At 40.7% G+C, this 19355-nt stretch overlaps 1 protein-coding gene and 1 long non-coding RNA gene across 3 annotated transcripts in view; one reads left to right on the forward strand and one right to left on the reverse strand.

The window, feature by feature from the left end:
- Positions 1–19355, forward strand: part of DSCAM (DS cell adhesion molecule) — a 443293-nt gene that overhangs the window by 342271 nt on the left and 81667 nt on the right. For both annotated transcript variants that reach the window (XM_064647059.1, XM_064647060.1), the window contains exons 14-18: positions 116–244; positions 6425–6592; positions 10273–10343; positions 16184–16424; positions 18049–18195. In XM_064647059.1, coding sequence (XP_064503129.1) covers positions 116–244; positions 6425–6592; positions 10273–10343; positions 16184–16424; positions 18049–18195 — 756 coding nt within the window. The remainder of the gene's footprint in view (positions 1–115; positions 245–6424; positions 6593–10272; positions 10344–16183; positions 16425–18048; positions 18196–19355) is intronic.
- LOC135410388 (uncharacterized) overlaps positions 1–19355 on the reverse strand; it is a 162100-nt gene that overhangs the window by 23479 nt on the left and 119266 nt on the right. The window lies entirely within an intron of this gene.

The following is a 19355-nucleotide window of genomic DNA, read 5'->3' on the forward strand; positions in this document are numbered from 1 at the left end:
ATCAGGGCGGTAATGAGTGACCTGAGAATTACCAGGAGCTGTGCCAGTGCCACGCTCGCTGTCGTGTCTTTGTTAAGGGCTTTGTTCTCACCACAATTCGTGTGTGTTTGCCCAGAACCCCCCGACCCTCCCGAGATAGAAATCCGAGAGGTGAGAGCCCGCAGCATCGCCCTCAGGTGGACCATGGGATTCGACGGGAACAGCCCCATCACCGGCTACGACATCGAGTGCAAGAACAAGTCTGGTAAGAAACAACCTCCCTCCGAAGTAATTCCCGCTGCTAAGTCATTCATCACCGGGTTTGCGTCGTAGCAGATAATTCATAAATTGGAACTGCCTGATGGAAATTTTTATCACGGTTTATTTAATCTTCCCCGGGAAGATTTATCTTCATTTGTTGTCCTTTTTTTATTTTTTTATTTTTATTTTTTTTTTTAGGTAACAACATTAAGTTCAGCAATTGCTGCTTTTCCCTTTTACCAGGAAAACCTGCATGTAAAGGGAAACAAATTTTGATGTAAAACAAGCCTGTCTGGGTGACAGCTGATATGATGTTTTTTTGCTGGCTGATTGTTGGCCCCTGGTCTTGGATTTTATCTCTTTATTTCTTTTAATTTTACATTTTTCTCTGTAGGAAAAAATACCTGCCTTTACAAATTGTCTTCTCCTGTAGGGTTGATTTTTAGGAGTTATTTTCTATTGTTGAGTCTGTGGCATCTTCCCTGGAAGATTAGCAGTGAAAAAGGGTAGTTATGAGAATTTTTAGACAAAGAAAGTTGTGTGGTAGTTTGCTGAACACTGAAGTCAGAAAACTATTCCTGTACATATTAGACCCCCAAAATATTCATTGACTCTTGAAATCTGAAAACACTCCAAGTGTGTTTGAACTGGGTTCATGATTGAAGATCACACCTCTAATTAAGCACATTGTTAAACACCGTCCCTGTGTCATCATTTCAGAAGGGACAAGAAAGGAAATTGCAGTGGAACAGTATTGTCATATTTCATGTAGGATTAAAAAGACACTGAGAAATTACACTGTACTGTTTCATGTTGGAGTTTGTTGCACTGAATGTAAGGGAACATAATCCATTAATAGGAATACTCTATGTGTGCTTATCAGTGAGATATTCTGTTTATCAAAGCAGCTCTAGTACATTTATAGACTTCTGCCTTTAGTTCTGAGAAATAAAAATGAATTAGTCCATAAAATTCTAAAATTCACATTTATTTCTTTTTAATTATTTTACTACCCATCCTTAATATTCTTCATTTATCTACACTGGCTTTTTTTTTTTGTGTGTGTGTGTGTGCTTTATATGGCAAAAATGTTGTGATGTTTTCATTACTAGATAAAATATTTTCCAGAGTGTTAAATCACCAGTCACCATTTTTGCACTGGCTTTGTAAATGGAATTGATAACATTCAGGTGAGAAAGGCACCTGAAAGATTAGAAGTGACAATTCTCCACTGAGGCTGTGGTCAGGAATTGCAGCTTTGGACTTGTAGACTAGGCAAGGATGCCTTCAAGGGACATTTATACCTAAAAGTTGCTGGGCTTTGTTTTCTTTTTTATTATTTTCCTTTCTTTCCAGCCACCCACCTGCTCCAGAAAAGTATTTGAATGCCATTCCTGCCTGATAGGCTCCTTTCTCACCCTAAAAATCACTAGTAACTCAGCATAATCCCATTTTGGAAAACTGAGCTGCTTTCCTTTGGTTGAAGAGGTGGTGGGAAGGGACTCCAGAGCTCTAAAACACCTTTCTTACATTTTTCATGTTTTTAAGTGATAATGCAGAATGCTGGCAAAGATTAGGTGGTAATTACCAGGAACTTGCACTGCAAAATGATGTCTCTCTAATGTGGGGTGATAAATCAGTAGCAAGACAGCAAATGAAGCATCATCAGGTTGGAAATATCAAGACATAACATGTTGATAAAGGTGAAAAAGATAAAGAAAGGAAAAGAAGTGGGTGACAGAATTGGTGTTGAAGAAAATATTTCTTTATCTATATATGAAGGCAAATCCTGGAGGTCGTGTCCTAAAAAGAGCAGATTATCTTCTTCTCACTGCAAACAGCTGAAATGTCATGTTTTAGAATCTGAGGCTGAATGTTTGAAGAAACAGGAACAGGTTTTTGGATTCTTGCACATGATTTTTGTCATTAGTTAAATCATCAAGAAGATGAAACACCTAAAGAACTTGCAAAGGGTAATTGGGAGGAGGGGGGACTTAGAACAAAGAGGAGGAATTAAGGAAACTTCTCACAGTGTCCAGGTATTAAAGGGATGGAAGAAAACTTAGGTTATGCATTCACAATCCATATGTTAAACTCAAGGAACATCCTGCCAACACCAAAGTAAATCTGGAAACTGCACAGTTGTGTTTAGTGGGAATTTTCCACCTATGCTGCCCTACCCTGAGGACCCAGAAATGAGTTTACATCAGGATGCATCATCTAGGCTTCTCAAGAAGGAAAAAGGAAGAATTTTAAGTTTCAGAGAATGTGCAGGTGACCACAAAGCATGCATGGGCTTCACTAAATGGTGCTGCCCTCCTGTATCCCATCAGAGAATTTAGGTTGGAAAAGACATTTAGGATTGTTAAGTCCTATTGACTCAGAACTGCTGATATCTTCCCCATCAGACTGAAAGAAAGACATATTATGTACCCTCTAGAAGGAGCAGGGAGTTGCCTGTCACACGGGTAAGTGGCACCTGTAGGGTCCAGTTGCAGTGCAGGAGCACTGTGGATATCAAGAGTTCAGGATGTTTTGGGACTTAGAGAAAACACCTGTCTGTACAGAAACCTGGCCCTTCATGGACACCAGTCCCGTATAGCCACGAGACCTTTCCATGGGAGGCGTAGGAAGAGGTCTGAGCACCGGAACGGGTGTGTGAGTCCTTCGTGCCTCTCTCTCCTCATCCTTTTTAGTTTTTTTATGTCAGTTGGGAAATCTCAGCCGCAAACCGAGCATCAGCTCCGCTTAATTGCGCTTTTTTTTTTAATGCTCAGAGTGAGCTGGGCATTGCCTTGGCAGAGCTGGGGGTTCCTCCCAAAACCGACCCCGGGGGTTCCCCCAAAACCCGCCCGAGGCCCGCGGGGGTGCAGTACCGGCAGTGGCCACCGGGTGGCAGCCCCGGCTCAAAATTCCCATTCCCAAAATTCCCCAAATCCATCCCCAAATTCCCCAAAGCTCCGTCCTCCCTTTTAGGGACGGGCGGAAAGCTGGTGGTTTTTATTTTTTATAGATCGTTCTGTAAGGACTTCTGGAAAGTTTTGTATTACACTAAGAAAAGCCTGGGCGTAACGTTTTATGAACGGAATAAAACATAAATTAAAAACTTCGCTCCTTCTTTCCTTTCTTCCTTCCTTTTTTTTTTTTGTTCTTTTTTTTGTTGTTGTTGTTGGTTGGTTGGGGTTTTTTTGGGGGTTTTTTGTTTGTTTGTTTCTAGGGGTTTTTTTGTTTTTGTTTGTTTTCTTGGTCTGTTTTTTTTGTTTGGTTTGGGTTTTGGGTTTTTTTGGTTTGGTTTTTTGGGAGGATTTTTGTTTGTTTTGGGGGGGGGTTTTGTTTGGGGTTTTTTTGTTTGTTTGGGGTTTTTGTGGGGTTTTTTGTTTGTTTTGGTTTTGGGGGTTTGGGGTTTTTTTTTTGGTTTTGTTTTAGTTTTTCCTTTTTTTTTCTTTGTTTTTTGTTTTTTTTGTTTTGGTTTGGTTTTTGGGGAGGTTTTGTGGGGGTTTTTTTGTTTCTTTGTGTTTTTTTGTTTGTTTTGGTTTGGAGGGACTTTTCTTGTTTTGTTTTATTTTGTTTTTTTCTTGTTTTTTTCTTGTTTGTTTTGGTTTTCAGGGTTTTTTTCCTTGTTTGTTTGTTTTTGTTTGGGTTTTTTGTGGATGTTTTTGGTTGGTTTTCTTTTGTTTTATTTTTGTTTGGGTTTTTTTTTATAGCATTGCTACTTGTTTTCTGTGCTTTGTTAGTCTTTCTGCACACTTAGATTTTAAAGTACTCTGCAACATGAATGAAAACCAGTATAGCCAATAGTCAATCTTAACACCTCACGTACTTACCACGTGGACAGGAACAAATATTTTTAGGATTTGCCAGAAGAAAACAAAATTAACTTTTTCCCCCTTTTTTTTCTTCCTAACACTAACATTTTTTAATTTCCTCTTTTTTCTCATTAACATAATTTTTTAAAAACTAACCTTTTTTTTTTTTCCCTTTTTTTCTTATTAACACTTAAATTTTTTAAAGTTGGAGAGAATTCTTTTTCTCTCTGGACTGGCTCGTTTCAAAAGGATTGCTGTTGTTTATTTTACCCTTCAAAAAGGGGTTATATGTATGAAAATAAGCTCCTGAAATCCAGGAATTAGCCATAAATAAACACTGGAAACCTGTGTTTAGAAATACAGGAGACTGAGTTTTCATCTCTCTTTCTCCATAGTGTGTCATTATTAAATCTACTAAGAATCACCAGAAATTTTCAAATCAGTTTCTTTGATTTCAGTAGCTAATATGTACTAGAGGCCTATCAGGGGTCAGTATTTTAAACAACCAAGTGAAAGCCACAGCAATCTGATAATATACAAACCACATTAAAAGAAATTCTCATCATCCTCAAGGGAAATTTAACACAATCTCCATACCAAGGAGTTCTTCTTTTTTTTTTTTTTTTTTTAAAATCCTTTCCTTTTGGAGTTTTAAAGACAAGAGTTTGCTTCTCTGCTTGTATTAAATTTAACTCAGTGGAGTGGAACTGCTGGTTAAAATTCTGTGAGGTTTAAGAAATTCTGTAAAGTTGGAGCAAACTGAGAGCAAGTTGTAGAAGCGCTGCCTGCAGATAATTCCTTTAGAGCTTCTGAAAGTATCCCACAGAGAAATCTGTGACAAACTCAAGGTAAAATATATTCAAATTATTTTAGCTATCACTTAAATGTCTGATTCCTGAATGTTTTCTGTTTAAATGAAGCCACATGGGTGAGCAAACAGGCCCTGTAACCAGCCAGCGTGCAGGTGACGTGTCATTGTGACAACTTGTACATCTTTTAGCAAAAGAATTTACATGGTTTGTGCAAATATTTTGTATCTGGGATGAGCTTTCTATTTTTAAACTAGTCTTTCTCACCTGCTGAGCTTCCTGCAGTCCTGCCTGCAGTGACCCAGGGTGTAAAACACTCCCAGGAGCCTGCAGTGACACCCCCACAGGATGCTGCAGAGGTTAAAGGGGGAACATTGCCTGCAGTAAGGAAGAAATGAAGGATGGCAACACACAAAAGACATCAAGATGCTTTAAACTGATACATTGTCTGGGGTTTTTTCAGCTATTCAATGCTGGGATGATAACAGGGGTTGCTGTGTTTAGCCAATTTCCATCCTTTTTCCTGTTACATGTCTGGATAATTTATTAAAAACGTAACAGGCAGGTGAATAGTAAGCACAAAAAATAACAATATGCTCCTCCTTTTGCAGCTGTACAGAGACAGTTTAGAGGGTTCTACATTCTCTTGCACCCTAAAATGAGTCAGGGAAATGGCACCAGTCCTGGAGGGTGATGAACCCCGTGTCTAAGTACTCCAAGCTGGTGCTCACTGTTTGCTCCTGGTGTTTGGGATCAAACCTTCTGACTGACCCCTGCTAGTTTAAGGACCCTCCATTAAAATCATGGAATCATTAAGGTTGGAAAAGACCTCCAAGATCATAGAGTGCACCCTTTGCCCCATCCCCACCTTGTCCCCCAGCCCAGAGCACTGAGTGCCACGGCCAGGCCTTCCTGGGACACCTCCAGGGATGGGCACTCCAAACCTCCCTGGGCAGCCTCTTCCAATGACTGACCACCCTTTCAATGAAGAAATTCTTCCTCATGTCCAACTTGACCCTCCCCTGGCACAGCTTGAGGCCATTTTCTCTCACCATGTCCCTTGTTCTCTGGGAGCAGAGCCCGACCCACCCCTGGATCCCCCCTCCTGTCAGGGAGTTGTAGAGAGCAAAAAAGGTCCCCACCCACTGCTGTTTATTAACCCCCCCTCTTTGGAGCACAATCAACTTTCTCCCTGAGTGAGGATCTCTTTGGAAGGGTCTTTTTCACAGTTATTCCAATGTAGCAAAGGTAAAAAACGCAGTATGTGCACACTCATAAAACCAGGGAATCCCCTCTCACCACCTCCTCAAAGAGTAGCTATTTCCCTGGATTTTCTGATGACCCCGGAGCTGAGTCACAGCACCCCACTTGGAGCAGTCAGGAGTGCTGTCTAGGAAGGTGATCCCTGGATTTGCCTGTAGCACCAGGAGGCATTTTCTGGGCTAATCAGCAACCCTGCTTTGTGAGATGCTTTAACTGCGTGCTCGTGTCAGCCACGTTAACATCATGTATTTGTCTGTGTTTTTCTAATATTTCTTACTGATTTCTCACGAATTTCTTGCTAAACAGACTCCTGGGATTCCGTTCAGAGAACCAAAGACGTTTCCCCTCAGCTAAACCAGGCCACCATCATCGACCTGCACCCTTCCTCCACCTACAACATCCGCATGTACGCCAAGAACCGCATCGGCAAGAGCGAGGCCAGCAACGAGCTCACCATCACCACGGATGAAGCAGGTGTGCCCTGGCTTTGTGGCATCCAAAATGTGCTGGGAATTCTCTCTCTCTGATGTGAGGAATCTTTACAATGCATGCTGCAGCTGCACCCAAGGCAACACTGAGTCGTTCCGTCGCGACTTTTGCAGCTTCGTCGTGCAGGGCTGTGATTGAAGCAGTTCAGTGGCATCTAGTGGTCAAAGGAGACATTGTGCTCCAGATTTTCAGCCTGTGGTTCTGGAAATAACACACCTGTGTCTACAGTGTGGCAGCTCAAGCAGCAACATCCTATTTTTAGTGGTGGTTCCCGCCCCTGTGGGTGTTGTGGCTTTCCTTGGATGCTCAGATGTGAATAGAGGGAATTAATTTAAGTTACCCCCATTTCAGAACGTTGGTCCACGTGAATCAAATCTTCCTGAATATTCCATCACTCAACCCACCCACCATTTAGTCTTCTGATCTCTGTACTTGAGTCATTTGGCTGTCATTAGTTACTGTCATCCCCCTGTTCTTTGCTGCCATGTATCATTTAGGTTGGAAAAGACCTCCAAGACCATAAAATCCAACTGTTTATTTTACCTTTAACCTTTTACTCTTCTACATCATTACAGGGTTCTGTCCCAGGAGGACTATGGGGGTATTTTTACTCTGTTTCAGCAATTAGAAAAGAAAATGTTGCATGGCCATAAATAGCAGGCACACACTGCAATTATATACAGTGTACAAAGGTGCTGAGAGTAACCCAAGTAGCTTCAACATCCTTAGAAATTGGATGGAATTACTCTGAAAAGTCTTGGTCACCAGGGAAATTGCTCATTCATATTTGAAAGCATCACTTTTGTCTTGCCAATTTTATTTTTCCTGTTGTCTTATGCTAAGATAACAGGAAATAAATCCCCAAAGATGCTTCCTTCTTTGGGGATCTAGAGAGGACAACTGCAGTGCAAGTAGCTGGGGTGGTGAAAACTCTCCTGCTTGTTGAAGATTCATGTTGGTCTTGGATTTGAACACTTGGTGACCGATTTTCAGTTCAGCTCATGTGAATACAGCTGTGTAATTCCCACTGCTTTTCTCTGTGGGTGAATTTACTGCAGTGAAACTCTACCTTTTGTCAGGAGAACGTGGTTTTGGTTCTGAGAGGCTTTCTGAGTAAGAACAGGACACAAGGGCTCAGTGTAAAGCTGGAGACATGAGCTTCATTTCTTTTTTCACCCTAGTGGAAGGAAACCCTTCAGTGAGCAGCTTTACTCGCGGTGAAGAGTTTGTTTGCAGAATATTTATCATTTGATCAGGGTTTTTCCTCTTCCTTTGTTCAAGGAAAATAGGGAAATCACTGGAGAAAACAGACTATCCTTCTCCCAGCCAGCATCATCTGTAGCCCCAAAGTGCCCATCCTCCCTTGTGCATATACATCAAAGTGCAGGGGTGGGTCTTGGATCTACTCTCTCATGCTCATTCACCCATGCTTGTAATATTTTTTACTTGCCAAGTTTTTCCTCACTGATAATTAAGTTGTCAGGATCAGCAGCTGGCCTTGAAATAAAAAAAAACAGCTTCCCCTTGAACAGGGTGGAACCTTAACATCACATTTTGCTCAGTTCTTTGTAACCAAGTTTCAGAATAAATGATCCTTTTGTTGCTGTCTTTTAAGGAGCCTCTGTTGGGAGGAAAAGACCAGCAGTGTGGAACTGTATTCAAAAGTCACTGATCTACCTAGGGAAGAGTTGGGAGAGAGGAGGTCAGGCTTAGGCAGGGTATGTGATGTTTGCCTCCTGGGTTTTTATTTCAGGTGATGTGCAACGTGTGAGAACATCATTTTTTGATCACTGTTGACTTCTGTTCTCTGCCTTTACAGCAGGAAATTGAGAACAGCCTGGGAGCAGAGAATGAGAGACGAAGTAATGAGAAGGGAACAAAATAGAGGTCCAAGAAAGACAATATAAAAACTAAACAATTCCAACCATGCTGTTGGTAAAGGGCCCAGATTGCGTGTCACATATTGCAGTGACCTGATTAGAAAGAAAACTAAATGGTCTCTGTGGAAAAAAAGATATTTAAGAATGGCATGATATCAAAGCTTGCAGACCACGTCTTTTCTTCTGTACAGCCCAAATTAGCTCACATGTTGGAAAATAGATGCAAATACACACTTGCACTAACACTTGTCAGAGAAAAAGCAGCACTATGGATATTGCCTAATATAAAAATCAATAGAGGAAACTGGGATATCTGGGTTTTCTTTATGTCCTTGCCACAAACTCTGTGTGACATTAAGTATGTAAAACAAATGACTTCCTATTAAATATTTCACCATGGAATGCTGGGAGCAGTTAACTGTTCAGGTCTGTTAAAATTTTTGGGATCTTTCAAGGCAAAATCAAGATTTTAGGGGGCACATTTTATACCCCATTTTCAGGATCAAATGCTTTGCTCAAATTCCACTGCATTATAATGTACCCTGGAGAAATGGCATTCACTTTTGTCAACAGGGGGACAGAATCAAGGTCAGGCTTCAAAAAATTCATAGAGGTCTCATTTTTACCAGTGGACTTTTTGCTCTTCTCCTTCCTTTATATTAATGCAAGAGGAATGGAAATAAAGTTCTTTCAAGCTTTGGAAATTTCCCATATGAAGGACAGTCAGGAATGGCAGAGAATAGGGCATATTTAATAAATTAAACATATTATAGGCTGTATTCTTTGCCTCTCTGCTTTCACCAGTTAAAGCCAAATGTTCTGGTTCCTTTCAGCACAGCTGTCATTTACTGCTGCTCCACCTCTAACAGCCCCATCTCACCCTTTTTATTGCTTTACTTCCTTTGTCATGCTATTAAAAGTTAATTTAATACCTTTTACTGAGGCCATATTCTGCATCAAGGGAACCCTCTGCAGCAGCTCGAGCTGACTCCATCCCTTTCCTCAGATCTCCCTTTTCCAATGATTTACCTCGCTGAGCAAGCAATTTACTTCACATCTCCCTGTTCAATCCCAGCTGATTCCTGATCTGCTTTGTAGCTGCCCAGATGACAAGTAGGTTCCCCCCAGACTGAGGGCCTCCTTTTTTCACTCACCTCTAAAGCCTCGTGCACACTTCTGGCAAAGTGCTGAGAGCAAACAAAACTTCTCCTGACTCAGGGGTTTTTTTTCCCCATTTCTCAGTTATTTTCTGTCCGACTTCCTGGCTGGAATACTTACCCTGAGGAGGGGGTAAAGTGTGCAGGGGTTTGTGTATAAAATATTTGATATTAGACTGAGTGTGCTCATCCTCTAGGATCCCACTGGAAAGTTTGCAACATGGTGAAGGCTGGATTAGGAGCTCCTGTCTCACCTGCTTTACATGGGTTCTGCTGCTTTTTTATCACCCACAGGCTTCTGACTGCTGAAAATAAGTCTCCTCCATTTACAGTGCAGAAACAGCACCGTGAGAGTATCTCTAAAAAAGAAAAGCCACTATTACTCACTCTTATTTTATTTAGCAGCTTGCTGTGTTTCAGCATGTGCTGTGTTTCCCTGTTGGCCAGGGTGACACCTGAATGTGGAAGATGCCAGGCCCTGCTTCTGTTGGATGAAGTTTCCATGTGCCATTGGCTCAGTCCAAATCTCTGTGACACTGAGTGTTAAGATGGTGACATGCCATGTGAAGTGCTGGATCCTGGGGGCTGCAGGGGCCAGTTTTGATGCATCTCTCTTCTGTCTTCCCAGCTCCTGATGGTCCCCCTCAGGATGTCCAGCTGGAGCCTATATCGTCACAAAGCATCCGAGTCACCTGGAAGGTAAATGCTCACACATCCAGGAATGTGGGATCTGACAGGATTTGGGTGCATTCAAAGAGGTCCCATCGAGGGGAGTATTATAACAACTGTGCCTCAGTTATTTTATTTGGGAGAGTCGTTGCAGATGCCTTTGCCAACAAAAGCAGCGTGGACTGATTGAGGGAGAGGATTCTGCCTCTCTGCCCCCTCAGGTGAGATCCCACCTGCAGAGCTGCTCCAGCCCTGGGGAACAGCACAGCAAGGACATGGAGCTGCTGGAGAGAGGCCAGAGGAGGCACCAACAGGATCTGAGGGATGGAGCAGCTCTGCTGGGAGGAAAGGCTGGGAGAGCTGGGATTGTTCAGCCTGGAGAAGAGCAGCTTTGGGGTGACCTGATTGTGACCTTCCAGGACCTGAAGGAGCTGACAGGAAAGATGGAGAGAGACTATTTCCAAGGACCTGGAGGGACAGGACAAGGGGGAATGGTTTTAAACTGATAAGACAGTAGGTTTAGATTAGATATTGGGAAGAAATTCTTGGCTGTGAGGGTGGGGAGGCCGTGGCCCAGGTTTCCCAGAGAAGCTCTGGCTGCCCAATCCCTGGAAGTGTCCAAGGCCAGGTTGGATGGGGCTTGGAGCAACCTGGGCTAGTGGAAGGTGTCCCTGCCCCTGGCAGTGGAGTTGGAACAGGATGATCTTTAATGTCCCTTTCAACCCAAACCCTTCTCTGAATCTCTGATTGGCCACTGAGTTGTGCATCATGCAAAGAAAGAACCTTAAGTTTTTTCTACCTCCAGAGCAGGAGCAGCAGCCACTTGACTGTATTGAAGACAAAAACATTTCCTAGTTCCTGCTCATTTCAGAGATAAGGCCACGTGCTTGGAAAATGAACACTCACAGAATTTCACTGTGATTTTGGGCAAAATTTCCCTGAACCATTGGAACCAACAGGACTTTTTTTCCCATTGCATTGGACTTTGGGATAGATCCTTACTACAAAGAGAGAGAGCAGTGTAGTGTCTCAATACCGTCCATGGGAATTAATTAACAAAAGAAAATTATTTAAAAATGTTAGTATTATTTAAAAATCTGGCATGTCATGTGACTCAGTTTTTCTATATTTTTCCCGGTGTTTTGACAATGGCAGAATATTTTAAAGGGGTTGGTGTGATACCAGAGGTACTTGAAATTTAAAACCATGTTTGGGTTTAGTGTAATACCAAAGGTACTTGGTTTTTAAAACCATGTTTTAAATGGGCTTGTGGTATACATACTGCTTATATATATCACTATGTATATATCTTGTATATATACAGTGGATAGAATAAAGCTTTCTAATTACAGCAGTGTAACCTCAATATAAATGACAGTTTCCAAATTGTATTGATAATCTCACATATTTGCAATTCTGAAATATATATTATTAAGTGCTGGAGTGGGATGGTGGCATGATAGTTATTAATTTCTGTAGTGATGTTAATTACTGCAGCAAATGTGGATGATATATCTTTTGTCCCATTATATGGACCATGCAGGAAGACAGAATAGTAGTAATGAGCTGCTTCTCTTTAACCATACAAATAACTATGGGTGTCTGGTTATTTATTGTATAATATTGTCTATATTGTAGTTTTAAGGGGTTTCTGAAAAGGCAGGAACTCTTCTGCGCAGGTTACAAATGCAGTGCTGATTCTTAGGGCTTGTCCCCATCTTAAATTTATGTGAGTGCTGCTTTTCATCAAATGGTTTCCAAAACAGAAAGGTATGTGTTCAATAGTCACAGGCTTACCTGGCACTTGAAGTGAAGCACAACAATGTACTTCCAAAAATCATACATCAAGCATGGATTTAAATCCAACACACAGCAAAGGAAGTGGCTGTTGAAGCCAAGCAAGGGTGTACAGTGGTTCTCAGCAGCTGAAATAAATTCTTAATTATTTTTTTAAAATCATTTAAGAATCATGACTGATATCTGATCTAGGCAACTAAACCTCCAAGCTTCTATGCACAAACTAGTTTTTATGGATTTATGGGTAGGCACATTGAAAGGTTTGGCTTGCCTTTCATAAAGCTCATTTTGGGGGATATTTTGAAAAGCAGCAAGAGAAGACAGGCACCATTGGTTCACTGCTGGAGTTTATAGCTGTTATTTGGGATTCTGAGGGTTTGCCATTAAATTTTATAGATGCAGGTGTGAACAGGCAGCTACAGGACAAACCAAATTCCCACACCTACATTTCAATAATGCTGTCTAAAATATAGTTCAGTTTGTACTTCCAGGACATTTCAAGTACAACTTATTGTCCTGATCTCTGGTTATTGACTGATATTGATGCATATCAAATGAGCAGCTGGAGATGTGCTCTCAAGATCATGTTTGGAATTTGATTTGTGAGTTCTTGGCAAGTAATGATCAGTTTCTAATATAACAAGACAATCACAGAAACAAGCTGTGTATTGAATATTTACTCCATTACCCTGGCAAGTCTCGTGAGCTGAAGGGAGAGATGGATTTTCACAATTGGTGTGAGCTACCTGTGACCTTGGAAATGCCTGCTTGTACCCCTGCAGCAAATATCCAGATCAGGAAAGGTGGGTCCATGCTCCCAGAACTGTGCACCACCACGTGAACCTGGTGCCAGTGACGGTGCAGATGCTGGAGCTTGCTGTGGATTGTGCTGCCAGACTGCAACACGTATCCTCCAGGCTCCTGGGAACCTCCAAGATATTATTCCTGCAGACCCAGCATCTGTTAAATCTGTTAAATCTCTTGATTTATTGACCAGCAGTATCTGACATGGTCAAGCAGCACCAGAGCCACTGTAGCAGTGTCCTTCATCCCAGGGCTGGGAATGTGCTCCTGGGCCTAGGCAGAGGCACCCTATGGCCCCATGAGGTGCTGTGTTTTCCAAGCAGTAGAAAATCTGGGGATTTGCCTGTTAAAGGTTGGACAGCCTTGGTTTGCAGTCCTTGCTTTACCTGCTCAGCTGATGGTTGCCAAGGTTCTCTGGGGTGTGGACATGGTTGAAATTGCTTTCTTGACCTCAAAGCTCCTTTGCAGCCAAAGGTGAAGTCACAGAGTTAGAGCTTGTGTACTCCTGCCTTTACTAGAAGAGTGATTTCCTGAATGACGATTTGTAAGCTGGCTAAAAAGGGCCTTCAATTAAGAAGTCCCAAATGAGGAGTGAGCCATTTACTTCCCCTAATATATTGCAGTTTTCTTCTGGCCAGAGCAGTTTTAGTCCATTACTCAAAAAACTACTTTAAGAGGGTCCCCAGAAAAAATGTAGTCTGGTCCCATGGTGAATCCTAACTTTTGGGTAGGTCCCTATGGTGCTGTGCAGAAGGCACTCATTGCAGTGTGCAGTACAATGTAATTAAGAATAAAGAAATACCCCATGAGATCAACACTATATTTATAGAATCAACTAGGTTGGAAAAGACCTCCAAGACCATCAAGTCCTGAAGGTAAAACAGGAAAAAAAACCCTCAGTGATAACCTGGTCATTTTTATTTTGGAGGCATGTGGAGCTTTAGCCATGAAAACCTAAAATGAAATTATGCAAAAGGGGTTGTGGTGAGAACCAAGGTTGTATTTAAACTAGCAAACCTCGTTGAAATACAGTGTCAATAACAGCAAAAATAACACATTGATTATCTTTCATCTTGTATTAAATTCCATTTCTGCAGCTTGCTTCAGTTGTAAATCTTCATTTAAAGTGCCTCCACTTTTAGAAAATCCTAGTTAAGCAAAGTTGTTTAGGCCTGTGATCTATTTAATCCCATTTCTGTGTGTCCACATAGGATATTGGGTTTCAGATTGAGTTTTTGAGTAATACTCAGCACTTTTCAGTAGTTTAAAATGTTGCAGAGATAGTGTAAATTAAACAGGAATTCTCATTTAGCGTGAAAATAATAATTTTTCTTGTAGTAGTTTATATTAGGTAAATAAACCCATTAAATTTAGGCATGGGAAATATTCCTTCTCCTCTTCATGAATATATACACACACACACACAACTATAAAATGTTATACTTTAGAGAAGTCATTCATACCTTGTTTTATAAATACTGGATTTTGTGAGATAAACAGTAAGGTCATGGAAAGACACTTTTTCATAATGTTCTATGACTGTTGACTCCAAGTGAAGCATTCAGATCATATTAACAAGGAACATTTAAATTTTTGCGAAGCAGAACATTTTAATGCTTTGTCCTGAAGTGACTTGGAGTTTGTTTTATATCATATAATGTTTCAAAAGCGAAAAAAAAAAAAGAGATGCTATTGTTTTATTTAAAGAAGAAAAAAACTCTTGACCTAAAACAGTTGTAAAGATGTTTCTGAAAAATGCAGAGTGTGCCATTTTGTTCCAATTCAAAATGAGAAAGTATAATTGCAGAATTCCCAGTGAAGAGGCTACTGTGGGTTCAGTCCTTCTCTGAGACCATTTCAGTGCATAGTAAATATATGATTTTTATCATGATGTGGTGATGCGTTTTAGAAACATTGGTTTTGATTTCAGTTTGCAAAAGTACGTTTGTGGCAACAACTTTTGTTCAGAAGCCACCCCGTGGTAACTCGTGGGAATGCTCCACTTGCAGCCTTTAGACTTGGGCTCTTGAGGTGTGGAACTCTGATGGTGTTTGAGACAAGAAATCTCCATGTAGAGTGTTGGGGATTTGCCAAATTGTGATGGAATCCAACACTGATGGATAGAAGTGGTGTCCTGGAATGATCAAACTGGTGCCTCCACACTGACAAACATTTAGCAAAGAGACCTGAAAGTCATTGACTGAAGGCACAGTCCCTGGAATAATACTTGATGGAGTTGTGTGCTTTTTCCCCATGGATTATGAACTGTGCCTTAAAATCTTATACTGATTATACCCCGTACACGTAGAAAATCAGACAGGAACATTATCACATACTGAAATTAGTCCAATAGTATTTAAATGGAATTTTAATAGGTATTCCTGTCAATAACTGGCTTTTCCCCTGAGCTGACAATCCCTGTTTTGCTCTAGATTCCGTTTTATATTGCAGAGTACACAAGTGATTTCCAGGTACAGGGAATCTTGCACTTGGAGAAATGAGGCCTGTAATTATGGCCAACCCCTTTGTACTGTCCATATTCCCGAATGCCAGATATTGCAGCTACTCAGGATGCAAATCCCTGCTTTCCAAATCATTATTGCCTTCAGCACTCATCATCTGATCATCTTCCTACACCGAATGAACAGCAGCACATTTCAAAGCACAGTGTAAAAGTTTCCTGATGTATCTTGCTGAATAAACTCTGACTGTCTTCCACAGATCAAAAAATGCCTTACTAAAGATTTAGGGAATGGTGGGGGCTTCTGGCAAAAACCCAACTAGTAGTAAGTGGTAGGCCTGTAATGCAAATATACCCTTATCAGCTCAACTTTGAATGATTCACCGATAAGAGAACAAAACATCCCAAATTCACACTCAAGAAATCTCCTTATCAGATTTTTCTGTGCATGAAACTTTTAAAGGTCTTTCTTTCAGGAATGCACAGATTCGAACAAACCACACCTGAAATTTATGTGTCATTGTAAAAAGTCACTACTTTGTGTGCAGGGAGTATTTTTGAATTGTTGCCTAGAAATAGACTTGCATTCAGCAGGAAAAAAGATGCTAAATTTGGGTATTTTTCAAAAATTTTAGGGGGAACAACTTGACTTTGGATATGTGTACTGAATGTGTAACCTTCTATTTTTCTGTTAGGCTCCAAAGAAACATTTGCAAAATGGAATTTGGGTGTTTTTCGGAAACTTTAAGGGAACAACTTGACTTTGGATGGGTGCACTGAATGTGTAACCTTTCATTTCCCCGTTTAGGCTCCAAAGAAACACTTGCAAAATGGAATTATCCGTGGCTACCAGATCGGTTACCGGGAGTACAGTGCAGGGGGAAACTTCCAGTTCAACATCATCAGCATTGACACCACGGGGGACAGCGAGGTTTATACACTGAATAACCTGAAAAAATTCACCCAGTATGGCATGGTGGTCCAGGCTTGTAACAGGGCTGGGATAGGACCTTCTTCTCAGGAAATCATCACCACGACTCTTGAGGATGGTAGGTTTTGGCAAACAGCTGCCCTGGGGCGTATTATTTTTATTTTATATGTTTTTACGTTGTTACATTAGTTGTGTGGTTATTGATTATTATTATTTTATGTATTAGTGATTATTATAATATATAATGGAGATAATAGAAGACCAGATTTTAGAGGTGTAAGATACAGTAAAGAGCTGGATTGGAAAAGACCAGCCAATGAACTTGTATGATTTTCATCGAAAGAGATGCAGAATCATCCAGATAAACAAAAATAACTGTACTGATGCAATATATTCCACTGTGAATGGTAGTGACTAAGAGCACAACTTTCATTTTGAAGCCTCTTACTCTGGTGTTTACATATTTGCAAATTTTGTGGTCATCATATTGATCTTATCATAGTTTTGGGATGCTTAGTCGTGAAATCCTGAAAGGTGAAGCAATACTGTTAATTTTGTTGGTTTGCTTTTGTTCTCAAATGAACCTGCTGTGTAACTAAAGTTCTTGTACTACACAATCCATTTTCTTGTCAGCCTTTTTTTTTCAAGGATATCCAAAACAATAAGAGAAAAATCATCACTATTTCAGACAAAATGTCTAATCCAAGGAACAATTTAGACATTTTTTTCCCAACTACATAAAAAGTGCTTCTCAAACAATGAGAGGGAGTCCTCTAGTGGAAAAAGAGAATGATCCTACATTCAGAAAATAAAGGGTTCAGTATTTCAGAGGAGTATAACTGCAAATAATCCTAAAGACTAGTATAGGTCAGATTTTCAGCTCCTGTCAGTTGGCAGCAGTGCACTGAAGTCAGTGCCAGCTTGGAATCTGACTTTTTACATGGAAAAATGGAGTAACACGTACCTAAAATCCTCAAGACCTACAGATTTTGACACATAAGCTTCGTGGAAGGCTGGTGGGTTTTAGTCTAAATGCTTCTAGGCCTAGACAGGTCACTGCAAGACCTCAAAAAGCAGTACACTCAAACAAGCATATATTTAATATTATAATAAACAGGATATTTTTCCTTCAGAATCCAGCATGCTTACTGTTTCTGTCAATTTTTGTTGTTGTTGTTGTTTTCACTCAATTTTAGATCCCTCTTAGAATTAGAAATGCCATAATCTTTAAAAGCAATGCCAAATGCTAATACTACTGTGCTGCTTTGACACGAAATGACCAACAGAAAATGCCCTAGATTTGGGTGACTGTTTCCAATCATCCTAAATGCCAGTGAAAACATTTTTTCCATTTTTTTTTTTAAGGAAGTGCCCGCTTTCTCCCTCCACCAAATTTAAATGTGCGTTAGAATTGTCCCGAAAGATGCAAATTTGGCTGCAAATTTTAAAAAAGTACATTTAAACTGTTTATGGAATATTTCAGCACTGGGACACATCTTTCAAAAGGAGAGACAAAAAGCCTGTTAAAGATTAGTCAGCAAATGGGGAAACAGTACATCAAAAGTTATTCCAGAGAAAACAGCTGCGCTTGCAGGAACATGTGGATTGTAGCAAAAATAGAGGTTTTGCATTGTTAACAGTATAACTGATGATTAAACAGTGTGGGGTGGGATAGCAGTGAAAATAAAGGGTAAACATGGATTTGTATTCCTTGTGTTAAAGTGGTGAATCTCTTATTCCAGTGCCCAGTTGCCCTCCAGGGAACGTGCAAGCCACTGCCACATCACCAGAAACCATCTCTATTTCTTGGTCAACGCTGGCAAAGGAAACCCTGAATGGGATCCTGCAGGGATTCAGGGTCATCTACTGGGCCAATCTCTTGGATGGAGGTGAGAGAAATCAACCTGTTACCAAGTAACAACCTGGATGTGCCTTTTACATCTTCTGCTCTCTGGTGTGAAGTCATTGTACTTCCTTTTCTCTTTGGTTTAGAGAAAACTTTGTCTGCCTGTGAGGAAGCTGTTTTTTGTGGAGCTTTAACAAAGGGTCAGGTTTTGCAAACCTGCCTGGAGGAAGAAGCTTTTCCTCAGGGAAAGCTTCCACTGAGGGTTTGCAACACTCCATAGGCCTACCTTGGTACCCTACATGACCTGAGCAGATTTTGCCTCATTTATAGAGCCCAGCATGGCTTTTTTCCATAAAGAATGATGACCTGAACCTGGAACATATTAACCCAAACCTGTATTTCACTTTAATTTGGTTGGTTATTTGTTTGCCTACCTGATATGCTATCACTTATTTTTTGATTGGGATGCATCTCCATAGCTGAGGGCAAAAGAAGGAAACTCTTCTGGAAAAGGGTTGTTATTGTCACTCCATCCTCTTCTGTTGTGCTCATGTTTTGTACTCTGAGCATAATTCCTGGGGAAACAGGCCCCAGAGCAGAGAGGGAGTGAGATGATCAAAGGAGAAATGAGATGCCTCACTAATCTGCAATTTATCGCATGATGATAATTCTGTGTATGGTCCTCTCTTGTAAATTAAATGTTAGTAAGTTTGGAAGCACATGCCTTTATTCCTATTTGCCCTGTAGGATTTTTCCTCCCTTCTACCTCCCTTCTTTTGCTTTCATCCACCAGAATCATAGTTCACTCCAATATGCAAATCCTGGCCTCTGTCAGTGTGGCAAAGGGAAGTGGGAATGTAACCCAGAGGCCCTGCTGGTAATGGTAGACTCAAAAAATATTTGGGAATAAACCACCAATTCTTTTAAAAATAAAGATTTCAAATGTATGAGAAGCATACATAAGAATGTAGACATGTGGGGCATAAAATTCAATGTTTTCAGTGATGCCTGGAGCCTTTGGATCAGATCCTATGTGGATGTTATCAGTGCACCCCTAAGCTCCTGTGTGATGTCCTACAACATAATGAAAAAAGATGATGTTCATGCAATGCTTAAAACTAGATTTTCTTCATTTGTTCAGCTTTATTTTCTGTCCCAAATATGTTTAAAGCTTTTTTGCCATATGGGCTGTACTTCTTAGCT

This window comes from Pseudopipra pipra, chromosome 2, assembly GCF_036250125.1.
Source record: "Pseudopipra pipra isolate bDixPip1 chromosome 2, bDixPip1.hap1, whole genome shotgun sequence".
In the NCBI taxonomy this organism is placed as follows: domain Eukaryota; kingdom Metazoa; phylum Chordata; class Aves; order Passeriformes; family Pipridae; genus Pseudopipra; species Pseudopipra pipra.